Consider the following 15,203-nt stretch of genomic DNA (forward strand, 5'->3'; position numbering starts at 1 on the left):
TCTCTCTTCACAGGCAGTATGGGAGTGCAAACCCTGGCCCTTCTCTCACTCCTGGGCCACTTTGATATTAACATTTACTGCCATACTCCATCCATTCTGCACATGAAATGTCCCACCACTATCCCTCTGTGGTGGCTGCTCCTTCCCACTCACTGAAGCGCCCCCACCCCCACCCCCACCCCCCAGGAAGGGGCACTTCAAAACGGGAGGCAGCACCCCAGAGCTCCTCGGAAACGCTGCAGCTTGGGGGGCCTGGATCAGAAATTTTACATTTTAGCAAGATACTCATTTGGTTAACACGCACATTAAAGCTTGAGGGGAAAAAAAAGGGGGGGGGGGAAGGAAAAAAAAAAAAAACTTCCGGACTTGGACCTACAGTAAGGAAAACATTTCACAACGAAACAAAAGTTTCTCGAGGCACTGCTTGCTATTTTATTTGAAACAAAACTGCGCTCACGCCTCGGATTTCGGCATCCGCTCGCGGGGGCCGCACTTGGGGGGCTGAACACACGATTCCGGGGCACCCGGGAACAATGCAAAGGGGGGTGTGCGGAGGGGGAGGATGCTTGGTGCGGGAGCTCGTGCAAAGCGTGCAGACTCGCTGTGTTCGGCTACTTTCTGAGACGCGTGCCCTTAGTCACGCGGGGGGGCAAATGCTCGGAGCCAGCAACTCCTGAGGGCGGCGGGGGCAGCTGAAAGTTTGCCAAAGCCCTCGGAGGGGCCGGTCTCAGGGACGTGATTGGCAGGCAGGAGAGAGAGCGAGGGCTGAAAGCCGAGCGGAGGGAGAAGGCTCTCGGGCGGCGAGAGGTCCTGCCCAGCTGTTGGCGAGGAGTTTCCTGTTTCCCCCGCGGCGCCCGGGCGAAGTTGAGTGAGTCACTCGCGCGCACCGACCGACGACACCCCCGCGCGCGCACTCGCCGGGGGCAGGAGCCGGCCTCCTGCGCAGCTCCCCTCGGCCGCCGGGGGCCTCCCCGCGCCCCGCCGGCCTCCAGGCCCCCTCCCGGCTGGCGAGCGGCGCCGCATCTGGCCCGCGCATCTGCCCGGCCGGCCGGCGCAGGGTCCCGAGAGGGCGCGGCGCGGGGGCGCAGCCGGGGCTCCGGGAGGCGCCGTCCGCTGCGCTCCGGGCTCGGTCTATGACGAGCGGCGGGGGCTGCCATGGGTCGGGGGCTGCTCCGGGGCCTGTGGCCGCTGCACATCGTCCTGTGGACGCGCATCGCCAGCACGATCCCGCCGCACGTTCTGAAGTCCGGTGAGTGCCCCCCCCCTCGCCCCAGGCGGGCTCGGCGGGGCGCCGGGGGTCCCCGCTGCGCTTGACAGGCGGCCCCGGGCGCCCGGCGCTCGGGCGGAAACAGGAAAGTTCCCTCGGCGGCACCCACGCAGCCCGGCTCCCCGAGGGGCGCCGGGGTGTGCGTTTCTCTTTCAGAAGAGGAGGAAAGTTCGAGGGGAAGGGGGCGCGGGGCACGTCGGGCCCCCTTTGTGCGGGCAGGAAAGGCGTTGCGCCGGCCGCGTCCGAGGCGCGCCCCCACCCCCGGAAAGGGAAGTTTGAGAAGTTGCTTGGGCATCCGAAGGAGGCAGGGGAGCCGCGCGGCCCGGAGCCGAGGCCGCCGAGCGGCCAGAGCAGCTGGCGCACCTGGGGTCGCCGCGGCCCGGGCCGAAGCCGCGCGCCCACCCGGGTCTGGCCGAGCCACCCCCCTCAGTGGCCAGCGAGTCCAGCCTTCGCTCGGGGGAGGCGCCGCACGTCGCCCCAGGCCGGCTTCTCGGCCCGCAGTCACTGTCTGCAAGTTTCAAGGAAAGAAACAATTTCCCAAGGAAAGCTCTCTGGCCCCGCTGATGGCTGGGCGTGGACGGGGAGGGGAGCAGAGATGGTCAGGTGGAAGGCGGAGAATTATGAACTCAGTGCCTACTAGGTGCTGGGTGCTGGAGATGGGGCCTGGAGCAAGACAGCCCTGCCTTCCCTGAGTTGATGGGTTCTGGAAAGGTTCGATTCCTGACCGTCCGTACGCTTCCTAGAGGTTTCTGAAGGTGAAAAATGCAGGAATTGAGTTCTTACTGACTTGCTGCGGAAAGTGCGGAACCCCCGGGACCTTAAAAGTTAAAGTTTTTGCAGCTGTGATTCCGACAACTGAGTGTCTGCAGCTGGGGTCAAGGTGAACTGAGTATTTGGACCTTTCAAGGCCTCAGTTCCTTCATCTGTAAAATGGTTACATTGGGATAGTTTTACATCCCTTTCATTGGTAGCGCTTGTCACTGCCTTTCCCCTTCGGTGATTTGGAGATGCCTTGTGTAGGTAGATTTGGGACGAAGTGTAGAGGATCTCACAGGCCACGTCACCTTCAGGTGCTTGCTTGTTTCTCCCAAGGGGCCACAGGCAGACTTGACCTTTATGTTTGTCCAGAAGAGAGAAGCGCCGGGTTCTACGTGGTACCTTTCAGAGGATTTGAAGTGGGCTGAGAACTTTTTAAAATGATGCTTCATACGGAACGTGGCAGGGAGATGGGAGTTTTCAGTGGAATAAGGCAGAAGAACTGTTGTAAACATAACGTCCTGACGCGCATTTGAGTTTAATAAGATCCTAGTATTTCATTCTTGGATGTTTCCCTGCGTTGCAGCACCACAATGTTCAACTGTCTCTGATTATATTCCAGACACTTAAAAACTGAACTGTGTTTTGCTAGTAAAGATTTGAAACAGCACCCTTCATTTTCCGAGTACGTTGAAAGTCATTAAAACTCTTCGTTTCAGATTACGAAAGAAGGAAATCAGCAGGCCCTCATTTCGTTAGGTTTTGTTTACGAGGATAAGATTTATGAATTTTCAAATTCCAGACTCAGTACTTCATGAGTCCGTTTCATTTCATCTGTATACACATTTTTAAACAATTAGCTTAAGAGCCTACTGGCTTTTCATTCGGGCTTTTGAACAGTTTTGCAAAACCCACAGGTTTCATACTTTGATGGAATTAAAGTTTCCGAATTTGAACTAAGGAATCACTTTGAATCTGGATTCATTTGAAATGACACTTTCAAGGATAGTTGAAGGTTGAAGGTAGCTACAATGAAAACAAGAAACGTACCTTCCACTTGCATTTTAATTTTCCATGTAAGTAAACGGTTTCAGGATTTTTCTAAAATAACTGGTAAACTGTCCAGGCTTTTTCAGAGCACCTTAATGGGTGATAAGATGGGAGGAAATGAGATTGTTTACCGTGTCTTGTTAGGTCACCTAAGTAAGTCCCATCTTCTGTTTGGCAGACTGATAAGTGGGCAAAGGATTTCAGTGTAAGAACAAACTTCTCGAAGAAATGTTCTTAAATCCTTTTTTGTTTGTTTGTTTGTTTCATAGACCCACTCTTCCCGAATGCCCCAAATTAAGTAATTACTCTTTTTTTTTTTTAATGTTTTTTTTCAACATTTATTTATTTTTGGGACAGAGAGAGACAGAGCATGAACGGGGGAGGGGCAGAGAGAGAGGGAGACACAGAATCGGAAACAGGCTCCAGGCTCTGAGCTGTCAGCACAGAGCCCGACGCGGGGCTCAAACTCAAGAGCCGGTGAGATCATGACCTGAGCCGAAGTCGGTGGCTTAACCAACTGCGCCACCCAGGCGCCCCAAGTAATTACTCTTTAGGGGAAAATCTTACATGTCAAAAAACTCTTCAGATCTGAAAAATGCCACTTGTGCTTTTCAAATCCCTAACAAGAGATTTCTGTGGCGGTCTCAGTGTTGGTAAAAGTGTCACACAGATAAAACTTCTTTCCTAAAATCATGTTATGTACTTACTTTGTCAAGGTCAGGGACTAGAGATTGCTAGGCCCGGAATTTGATCTTTGGTCCTATTGCTTTTCAGAAAACACATTTATACCCCTAGGCCACTTCCTTTAATAACAGCTTACTTTTCACCAGTTATGGTTTATACAAAAAACTCATCATAGTTTGGATTTATTGCCTTTTATCAAGGTAGCACCCCATGGTGATGAGTCCTCATTACAGTTTGTGTAGCTACCATAACTGCTACAAGGTTTCCATTTTATTTTTTTTTAATGTTTCTTTATTCTTTTTTTTTAAATTTTTTTTCAACATTTTTATTTATTTTTGGGACAGAGAGAGACAGAGCATGAACGGGGGAGGGGCAGAGAGAGAGGGAGACACAGAATTGGAAACAGGCTCCAGGCTCCGAGCCATCAGCCCAGAGCCTGACGCGGGGCTTGAACTCACGGACCGCGAGATCGTGACCTGGCTGAAGTCAGACGCTTAACTGACTGCGCCACCCAGGCGCCCCAATGTTTCTTTATTCTTGAGAGAGAGAGAGAGAGAGACAGAGTGTGAGCGGGGAAGGGACAGAGAGAGAGAGAGAGGGAGACACAGAATCCGAAGCAGGCTCCAGGCTCCAGGCTCCGAGCCGTCCGCACAGAGCCCAACACGGGGTTCAAACCCATGAACTGTGAGATCATGACCTGGGCCGAAGTCGAACGCTTAACTGACTGAGCCACCCAGGTGCCACACATGGTTTCCATTTTAATTTACCAATCCTTAGTTATCAATGCTACTTTAAAATTTTTTCTTTATTTTTTTTAACCCTAATTTTCCAATTAAGAATGATACCTCATTGGGGCCATTGTAAAAAGTGGCCAGTACTCATTCTGCCTTCTCAGTATTTATGGAGTATGTTCTCCAGGCTCAGACCTGAGGACACTGTCCTGAATGAGTAAGATGAGACTTGGTCTTTGCTCTCATTGAGTTTAACGTTTGGGAGGGTGTGAAAGGCCTCGTGCAAGAACGTTTGGGAGGGTGTGAAAGGCCTCGTGCAAGAACGTTTGGGAGGGTGTGAAAGGCCTCGTGCAAGGACTTTGAAAGGCCTCCATAAACAAGGACACATAGTTTAACCCTGTGCACTTGGAGGCATTAATGAACCCTGGTGGTTTATTTCGTAGACCCCTCTTTCAAAAGCCCGTTTGCTTGTTGAATGCTCTTATAGGAGTGCCTGTTGAATGTTTGTTTTTTTTTTCTCCGTCCCTCTGAACATCTTTTCTTTCCACTGATCTGTCCTTTTCTATACCTGCCATGTTGTAGGTCCCTACTTGGGCCACCCTGGTTCCCCACTCTGTAGCCATTGTGGTAGACCCAATATGCCCATCCAGTCTTTCTTTTGAGGACAGGCTTAGAGATACAAGCTTTGGAATCGAGGCCTTCTGGGTTCCAGAACCACCTCCTGCTTACTGGCTGTGTCGCCTGATGTAGAATCCTTCCTCTCTCATCCTCAGTGCCCTCCCTCATTTATAAAATGGGGATTATGGAGCCATGGTAAAGATGAAATGAAATAAAGCTTTGAAGTGCTTACCACAGTGCCCACAGCATAGTAAATGCTCAATAAATAGCAGCTTTCATTATTATTAAGTCCTCAATCAGGCCTCACAAGATGCTCCATGATCTGGTTGTCCTTTGATTCTGAGACTTTGCATCCCACCAAGTGTCACAGTTTCCCAGTGTACCCCTGTCATCCTGTATACACACGCCCTGAATAGTTTAGCCCTTTTAGTTAGTGTCTTTGTTCAAGCTGCTCTCTGCTCACACCTCCTGCTCCCTGAATAACTTTCCCTTGTCTTTAAGACTGCACTCAAGGGGCCCCTGGGTGGCTCAGTCGGTTGAGCGTCCGACTTCGGCTCTGGTCATGATCTCACAGTCTGTGGGTTCGAGCCCCACGTCAGGCTCTGTGCTGACAGCTCAGACCCTGGAGCCTGTTTCAGATTCTGTGTCTCCCTCTTTCTCTGACCCTCCCCTATTCATGCTCTTTCTCTGTCTCAAAAATAAATAAACGTTAAAAAAAAAAAAAAAAAAGACTGCACTCAAGTGTAGAGGTACCTGGGTGGCTCAGTCAGTTAGGCGTCTGTCTGACTCTTGACTTCTGCTCAAGGGCTGATCCCAGGGTCGTGGGGTCAAGTCCCGTGTTGGGCTCTGTCTGATGGCACAGAGTTTGCTTGGGATTCTCTCTCCCTTTCTCTCTGCCCCTTGCTCATGCTCTCCCCCCGCCCCTCAAAATAAATAAACTTAAAAACAACAACAACAACACTTTGCTCAAATGTCATCTGCCTAAAGAAACCTCAACCTCAGGTTGAGCTAAGACCTTAGCACCCAGGAAATGTTGAGCTGAGCTGCTGGTATAATCCAGGCCAAGCATTTTAACAACCAGGCAATCACTATGTATTGGGAGTTTGTCTGAATGGTAAGATCTTACTTTTGGTTAGAATAGTTTGGGCTCCGGGCTGCCTAGGTGGCTCAGTTGGTTGAGCTTCTGACGTCGGCTGAGGTCAGAGTTTGTGAGTTTGGTTCATGAGTTCAAGCCCCACATCGGGCTGTCTGCTGTCAGCACAGAACCCACTTTAGATCCTCTATACCCCCCTCTCTCTGCCCCTCCCTGCTTTCTCGGTCTCTCTCTCTCAAAAATAAATAAACATTTAAAAAGGAAAGGAATCGTTTGGGCTCTGATCTAAGTGGGCAGTGTGGCTGGTTTTATCCTATGTTCTTGTTTTCTTATTCTGGTGAGATATGGGATAAGAGGCTTCAACTTCTGACAAGGCATGAAGGAAAGTTCTCATCGAGTCCCTTCAGCTATGCATTTTGAATTAGCATTAGGCATTCTAAGCCCTTCCAAAACGTTAGGGTTTCCACCGAAGAAATTCTCCAGTAAATCCTGAATTCTCTCTCCTTTTTTTTTTTTTGTTCTAGAAGGTTGTCGAAAGGAGACTTTCATTAAAAATGAAGTGCTGAAATCTAAATATAGCTTTTAAGTTTCTTTTTTCATCAGGGTTTTATGTTTTGGTTTATAAGCAGTGACGCAGAGTTGGTCTAAGGACAGAGTGGCCCTCGAGCAGTCTCTCTCTGCTGCAGAGCTGTGTGGATGTTATTTAGGTCTGATGCAAACCACCAAAACAGTTTAAAATAGGGTGCAGAGGAAACCTACTTCCTGGCTAGAGCATGGCATTATTTAGCCAATTTCCACATAAAAGCATAACTGCGCTACCTTGTTACCTTCCGCTCTCTGGGTCCTCACTTACAGCTTTGGCCGATTTAACGCATGATTCTCAGGGGAAGTGACTTAGCAGAGAAGCATTAGCAGTAAGAACACTCACCACGCGTTTTGTGCTACCTGTTTTCCGTGTAATGTTGTGTCCCGTCCTCCCCCCACCCCCCGTGTACTGTTGCGTCTGACCTGGGCACCGCGATCATTCTCCTTCCTTGCCTGGCATGTCAGGAGGGTTTAGAAGGCCGAGCGGGCACATTAGCTCATTTCAGGGAGAAGTGGGGAGGAGGGAAACCAGCATTTGAAAACCTGCTCGCAGCCGGCTGCTTGACGTGGCCGATCTAATTTAATCTTCAGAAGAAGCCTGCTATCTTTATTTATAAATGGGGAAGATGGAGTCTGCTCAAGGTCACTCGAGGTTTGTGTGTGTGTGTGTATTCAAAGTTTGCCCGGCTTGCACGCTGCTAGGCTCGTTTACGTGGTGTTTCTGAGTACAGAAGTTGAGATGGAAGTTCGGGGGGGGGGTGAAGAGTCCCCGTGTTTCAGCAAGGGGAAACTGACCCTCTGATAGGATCAGTTCAGTGCTTCTGATTTCATGATTTGCTCTGCTTACGTGATCTGCCTCCTTCCTGACTCTCTTTGTACTACAGAAAATCAAGATAGGGCAGTCTCTTTGCAAGGAAACTCTACTCTTCTAGTCTGATCGCAGAGGCCTTCATGTGACCCACGGTTTGACTGTTGGCGGCGATTGGACAAGCACCATCCAGGCCTAGCGTGTGGGCAGAAGGGGCCTCTGCCCAAATTCCAGGCACGTAGGGTCAGCCTCTGCGTACAGGCCGCAAATGACTGTTGGTGAGAGCAGAAGGAACAGACTTTATCAGGCATACCAAACGGGGAAGATTCGACTGTTGAGGTCCACCCAATCTGAAGGCTTTGCAGGTGGTTAAGATTCTTCTCCTCATGATAAGTTCCGGCCTTTTACTTGCTATGATCAGCTTTTTAGGTCTTGGCACTCAGCAGGAAGCAACTGCCTCCTTACATGTAGTCAACTCAGCATGGCTTGCTTAGGCTCTCATGGGTTCCCTAGCATCTTTGTTTTGTTTATGGGGCTGAAGCACAGCTCTTTAGGGTGGCTCTAGCTGCAGACTAAGTGCCTATGACTAGTGAGGCTGTGAGTGGGAAAGACTGTCTGCTCTGAAAATATGCAGCTCGCTCACCCCCTCCCTCCCTCCTTCCCTCTCTCCTTCCCTCCCACCCTCCTTCCTCCCCTCCTTCCTCCCCTCCTTCCTCCACTTCTTTCCCTCCTTGCCTCCTCACCTCCTCCACTTTCCCTTTCCTTCTTTCTTCCTTCCTTCCTTCCTTCCTTCCTTCCTTCCTTCCTTCCTTCCTTTCTTTCTTCCTTCCTTTGTGATGAGATCTCCTCCCCCTCCCAGTTTATTTCAGCTCAGTTAAAATATAGGCCTAGTGTATGGGCAAAAGGGTCCTCTGCCCTTGGTTGTAGAGGGCACTACCTTTATTCTTCTCAAGTCAGACCCCTTGTCCATGGGGTGAGGAGACTCTGGGCCTCTGAATCCAAACTCCTCCCTCTTTTAGATCACGTTTCAGGTACCTGGGAACCACAATTCGCTGTCCAGATGGCCCTGTTAGCTTTGACAGACTATATGGACCTTTTGGCCCATTTTGGTGAGGGCCCATATAGCCACTAGTCTGTGCACCTGAGCGATGGCCAAGGGGCAGCTGTGTGTGTAGGGGGTGTGTTCAGGGGAGTGTTACAGCTTTGTGTGTCTGTACATCTCTTACAAGGTCCCTCTTGATGTAGGATGGAAGGGGCAGTGGGAAGAGGAAGCTATGTTGTTGGCCAGGCCCCGGACAATGTTTACCCAAAATACCCAGTTCTAGGGAGGGATTTGAGTAGTTCAAGAGTTTTAAAATGATACTTGGTCCTGCAAAGTGTGATGAAGATATATTTTGTCAGTGGAAGTAGGACAAAACCTATTTTACTGAATAGTTTCTCAGCTTAATTTAGAACTTCCAGTATTTTGACCTGTGGTGTGTGGGCCTCTATTTGTCCTGGCCCTGGGTCTTCCAGTGCTGGGGATGCATCTGGCCTCAAGAACATTCCTTTGCAGAGGTGTGGGGTACAAACTTAGTTTTTGTGGATTGTATTATATTTTCCCTGGAGAGACTGGTCATTCATGAAAAAGCTAAGACTCTGTTTGTAATTATAACGTATTTTTTTTTGTGTGCAGTTCAGTTTCTCATAGTATTTTCTTGAAGGAAACTTTAGTTCTATTCATTTGACTTGTTCTGTGTGCTATTTCATGTATACATTTTTTTTTTTTTAAGATTTCCCAATGCCTAGTTGCATTTCCTCCATGTGTCGGGAACACTAGGGCAGGGTGAGACTTATCTAGATGTTTTCTTCCACTACTGTAAATATTTTTACATGAGTATCCATGGCCCTCTCAAGCCTCTGTAAGGAAAACAAGAACAGTAGAACAGTGCTAAGAAGGAAGAAGCCCTTCTGACCCTGTCAAAGGTATAGATTGCCCAAACTATGCATGTTGGGGAGCCGGGGAGTTGGCAGAACAAACAGGAACGTTTCGAAGGAGAATATGAAGTCTGGTACATACTTAGAGCATAGGCCACAGCAGGTCTTATCTGAGAACGCTGTAAATCATTACAGAGAATTCACTGACTTGGGAGGAAACTCACTCGGCTGTTTGTGGATACGACTGGCCATCCGAAAACCCTGTGAAACTTTTCTACACAGGGATATCGAATTGGCCTCATGCTCCCTGTGCGTGAGGAAGTTCTCTCTCTCCAGGAAGCTTTATTCAGGAACCTTCATGAACAGGTTTCCCAATAATGTGTGTAGCTCGCTTCTTGAGATCTTGCTACTTCCTGGATCATGCTGAGCATCACATCTCTATTAGTTAACCTTCAAAAAAATTTTTTAATGTTTATTTATTTTTGAGAGCGGAAGAGAGAGACAGAGCACGAGTTGAGGAAGAGCAGAGAGAGAGGAGATATAGAATATGAAGAAAGAAGCTTCAGACTCTGAGCTGTCAGCACAGAGCCCAATGCGGGGCTCAAACCCACAAACTGTGAGGTCCTGACCTGAGCCAAAGTGGGATGCTCAACCGACTGAGCCACCCAGGCGCCCCTCTATTAGTTAACCTTCAAAACAACTCTATGAGGTAGATTTTATAATGCTCATTATAAGTCCTCCGGAGTTTAGGAAACTTAGCAAAGTCTGCCTGGGTAGCAAATGATTATGCTGGGATTGGAACCAAGATGGTTTGGTTTAGACACCTGGCTTCCCAGTTGTTACATTACATACTATACGAAGGTGAGGCTGCCTAAATTGACATAAGTAGTTTCTCTGTTGTAGCAGGGGTGGGGGGGGGACATAGAGGCTGAGAAAAATAATGATTATATCCAACATTTTTATGACGCTTTAGTGTTTTTTTCATTTATTATCCCATTTAATCTCTTTAGCTAAATAAAATAGTGCTTGATTCATACGCCAAGTAATCAGACATCATGCCTGTCTTGTGACCTCAGTAGGAAAATGAAATATATACATCCATTGATGCATTGTGGAATACTTATGTCATCAAGGAGCAAAACCGGCCCTTTATTTGGAAGGACTGGGGGGAATTCAAGGATGTGTAAGTATGTAGGGAATATATATGGTGTGCCAAGGTGGGATGTAACTTGCAAGGCTTATCCTTGGTATAGGCCCATCTCTGGCTCTGGAAGGGGGACTGGCAATGTGGTTAGCGAGCGTCATCAAGTTGAAGAATATTTAAGATATCTTGCGGTGCCCTAAATATCACAGCTCACGTATAAAAGAAACTTGATGGAGGTTTTCCCAAATTTAGAGGCAATTCAAATATTTATAGGATATCACTTAAAATGACTTACGAAGCTGAAATAAACTTTTTCCAAGCTATTAAACAATAAATTACAGGGGCGCCTGGGTGGCTCAGTCTGTTAAGTGTCCAACACTTGGTTTCGGCTCAGGTCATGATCTTGTGGTTCATGAGTTCAAGCCCTGTGTCAGCCTCCACGCTGACAGTGCAGAGCCTGCTTGGAATTCTCTCTCTCTCTTTCTCTCTCTCTCTGTCCCTCCCCTGCTTTTGCTTTTTCTTTCTCTCTCTCAAAATAAATAAGTTTAAATATTTTTTAAAAAATTACAAATTCTGATCAACAGTTCTAGAGCAAAGATTGAGTTCTTTCTTTCTTTCTTTTTAATGTTTATTTGTGTGAGAGAGAAAGAGACAAAGCATGAGCAGGGAAGGAGTAGAGAGAGTGGGAGGCACAGAATCCTAAGCAGGCTCCAGCCTCTAAGCTGTCAGCACAGAGCCCGAGGCGGGGCTAAAACTCCTGAACCGTGAGATCATGACCTGAGCCAAAGGTCATGCTTAACCAACTGAGCCAGCCAGGCACCCCTGAATTATTTTTCTATTATCTCTATAGAGAATATTGTAAAATATCATTGGAAGAGGTGATCAAAGAATATGCAATCAAAAAAGGTAGCAAAAATATTTCAAAGGTATGTCAGTTAATAAAAACTGTTTTTTTTTTTAATTTCATGTTTGTGGTATTCGTAGCTTTGTAAAATTTGTAACTTGTAAGATGCCATTTTAAATCCTAAATATTTGCTTTCATACCTAAATTTCTATTTTTAATTTTTGTATTCTTTTCTTAAAAAAATGCCCTGAAATTTAAAAGCTTCACAAGATCCAACTCTATGCTTAATGGTAGGATTTGCTTTTTGGCCTAAAAAGTAAATAGAAGTGCCTCCTTCCCCACCCCCACCCCCATACAAACAGAGACTGAAGTCTGCATTGTTACATCACCAAACCCAAACTTCCCCCCACTCCACGCTTAGCTAAACCCTTCATCACTTCCCTAGTTTGGAGGCCCCATGCCAAGTAGAAAAGAAATTGTAAATATGTAATTATCACAGAACCTTGATCTTGAATGAAACCCAGATCTGACCGTTAGTTTGAGTGAAGATTCTGCCTGGGAGACAGCTGAGGAAGACTAAAGTGTCTTATGACAACCAAAGTGTCTGGGTGACTTGCCTAAGTCCCTCGGCCCCACTAGGTCTAATTTTTTTCTACATACAGTGGCAAGAATTGGACTAGATGATATTTCCAGTTTTTTTCTGTTTTGAAATGTTTCATTTTGTAGCTTAGTGGAGGAAATCATTGAAACTGACTTAGAAAACATAATCCTTAACTAATCTAAGCAGAAAACTCAAAAGTCATGACAGGTCAGAACTGACAGATAAACATCCACTTGGAGTTTGTTGGAGATGACTACTCTTGAAAAAAGAAAAAGAAACCATAGTTATTTTGAAAATTTCTTGGTACAGGTGCCTGAGCATACACCCTGACTAAATAGCATGTTTACTTGAACCTAGCACTTCTTCCTTGCTGAAGAAAAGGCTTACTTGGTTTTGGTGGTAATACCATTTCTCTTTGGTTAATTATGGCATTCTCATTCCCCCTTTCCCCTGAATTGGTTACAATGTCTGGGAAGGCTTTTCCTGAGGAAGAGAATTATGAAATGCTTTGCTGTGTCTAGGAAAAGAACGTCCTAAAGGAGCTTCTATGGGTTTTTTGGGAAGAGAAAGGAAACTTGTCTGAATATATTTAGTCTTCTCCTGCCTTTCAAAGATTTCTCTACCACTTTTCTTAACATAGTCTCAGAAAAGACAGAATTTGCTACAGATTGGCAGATTGCAGACTGCTTTTTTTAGGCAGAAGAGTAGCTATGAGCCCCGTAATTGCATTTCTGTAGTGTCTGCAGACACCAGTTAGCACAAAAGAGGAATCTTCTAACTATTCCTTTGAATGACTATCTTATTACTACATCTCACTTTTATATGTTCCCCAAAACCCATAGGATTGGGGGAAAATGTGGATAAAATTTGACCTCAAATATGTGAAAAGGAAAAAAAAAAAAACCCACGGTCACATTGTGGAATCCCTTAAATCCTATTGTTGTAAAATACTTTCTAACAGTCTCAGCCCATCCTGAGCACTCTCTTATTCTTCTCATTTCTATTATAATTAATCGTATAATTTTTATTGCCTCTTATCACCCGTTTATTTACTGCAAGGAGCCACAGGCCAACCAGTCTTTACCTTTTTTGCTATTTTCTGTTTTCCATCACCTCCATCAAGCCCTGCTTGTCCTAGTTGCTCACCCCTTCACGAACCTCATTTAACATCTACTTTTCATGTGTTATAATACAGGTTGAGGTTCAGATCTTGAGCTCAAGCATTCTGACACCAAAACATTGCTTTTACATCATCCCCTGATAACAGCAGCTGAAGATGTTCTAATACCTGGCTACTCAACGGGTGGTCCAGAATCTGCATTTTAACAAGATCCCGGGGTGATTCATGTACATACTTGAGAAGTCCTGCTCCGGTAGCATTAGAGCATTTTGCACAGAGGAGTCAAAGGATCTACAGTGATTTTGGGAGATCAGATCAGACTTGCTTCTGCCACTGAGGAGGAGAAGGATTCCAGGGAGTAGTAGCTCCTGGTTTTCGGAGGGTGTTTTGAGTCCTTCCTAGCTACAAGTCCCCCTTTAAACCATATGTAACTAATGCTCTGAGGCTAGCAGACGGAATGCTCTGACAGGGCTTCAGGTCAATTACTGAGTCAGTTTCACCCTGTTTACCCAAAGCGTCTTCCATGGCTCTACCATTGACCAACAACCAAGATCCCAGGGATCCATTTCTCTGCTGAACTCATGGCATTTATCACGTTTACTCATTAGGCTTTTAATCACAGACTACCTTGACATTTGTAGGCCTTAATTAAGAGCTATCATACCTTGGCATTTCTGAAAGTGGGTAGCACTGTGCTGTATATAAAGTATGTACCCAGTAAAGTAATGAATAAATGCCCGGTTTTTCGGGACATGGTTTTCCTCTTCAACATTAAAAAAAAAATTCTTTTGCCTTGAGAAACTTATTTGGTTGATGCTGAGTGAGAACTCACCAAATTTTTCTTGAATCCATCAACATTTATTTTAGATGTTCTAAGCACCACCATGGGCTTTTTCTGTGATTGGTGTCTGTATTTTATTTACCATAAGGCAGTTTTTTTTTTGCACCTTGGTTACTTTCATCTTTAAGAATTTTGGGTCACTAGCAGTTACAACAACAACCAATTCTCATACCTCTTCCTGATCTTATTTTTTTCAAATAACTTTATCTTCTGACTTTTTTTCTTCTTCTTGACTATTTAACTGTATTTGGCAAAAACCAAAATAAACAAAAAACTGAAAAAACGTTCCTTTGAAACTTGTATCTCATGTTGCTGCCTTTTATATCAAATGTCAACGTATTCAGCAGAATAACTGTAAATCTTAATACCTCGAATCTCTTAAGCAGATGTTTATTTACAACAGGAACCTGATGACATGAAATGCGTAACCATTTGCTTTCATATTTGCTCTTAAATCATGCTATCATAATGAAAATCTGAACTCTTACCTTCTGCCATCTGTAAGAAGCTCAGTGGTTTCTGCCCATGGACACCCTCTGTCCCTTTTCTCTTTAATAAATATACATGGCCATCAGTTAAATCTTCTCCCCAGACTTCATTTTGAACAAGTGACCCCTGCTAGAAAGCCTTCCATGGATCTTCTCTGTCGATCTCGGGGATTGATTACATGGCCCTTGCTTTCTGTTTGAGGTCAGGCGCTGCATCAGTATCCTTGGTTCCTAAGACTCACTGATGGTTCCTAAGACTCACAGGATGGGTTTGATGATTGCGTGTGTGAATGAGGCCAGTCCTCTCCCCCATTTCCCCTTCTTCTCTCAAGCATGCTATGGACCCTGGTTCCATTCAGACTGGTCTCCTCACACATCCTTTTGCTTTTAGATTTTCTGTGTTTGACTGTTCTGCTCCCCCACGTTTTCCCATTCTCTACCCATGTCCTACAACACCTCCACCATGCTGAAATAATGCCTGACCAAATGCCACTCCCTCTGTTGGGTTTTCAGTTTATTATCCCGTCAGATCTCCTTTCTTTCTCCTCTTTGCAGCCTCTCTAACAGGCCTGGCTTCCACACTCAGGTGGCTTTGGTGGCCAAGCTACTCTTGGCTGTATTATGTGCCCCTTATTAGAATGAAAATTCTTTGAGGG

At 46.3% G+C, this 15,203-nt stretch overlaps 1 protein-coding gene across 2 annotated transcripts in view; it reads left to right on the top strand.

The window, feature by feature from the left end:
• The first annotated feature begins 502 nt into the window (after positions 1-502).
• TGFBR2 (transforming growth factor beta receptor 2) overlaps positions 503-15,203 on the top strand; it is a 91,136-nt gene continuing 76,435 nt past the window's right edge. Inside the window, exon 1 of one of the 2 annotated variants that reach the window (XM_045037729.1) lies at positions 503-1,249. In XM_045037729.1, the coding sequence (XP_044893664.1) occupies positions 1,156-1,249 (94 nt within the window). In that variant the 5' untranslated portion in view covers positions 503-1,155. The remainder of the gene's footprint in view (positions 1,250-15,203) is intronic. The other variant, XM_023260647.2, reaches the window with a different exon arrangement.

The sequence above is a fragment of the Felis catus genome, chromosome C2, assembly GCF_018350175.1.
Source record: "Felis catus isolate Fca126 chromosome C2, F.catus_Fca126_mat1.0, whole genome shotgun sequence".
In the NCBI taxonomy this organism is placed as follows: Eukaryota; Metazoa; Chordata; class Mammalia; order Carnivora; family Felidae; genus Felis; species Felis catus.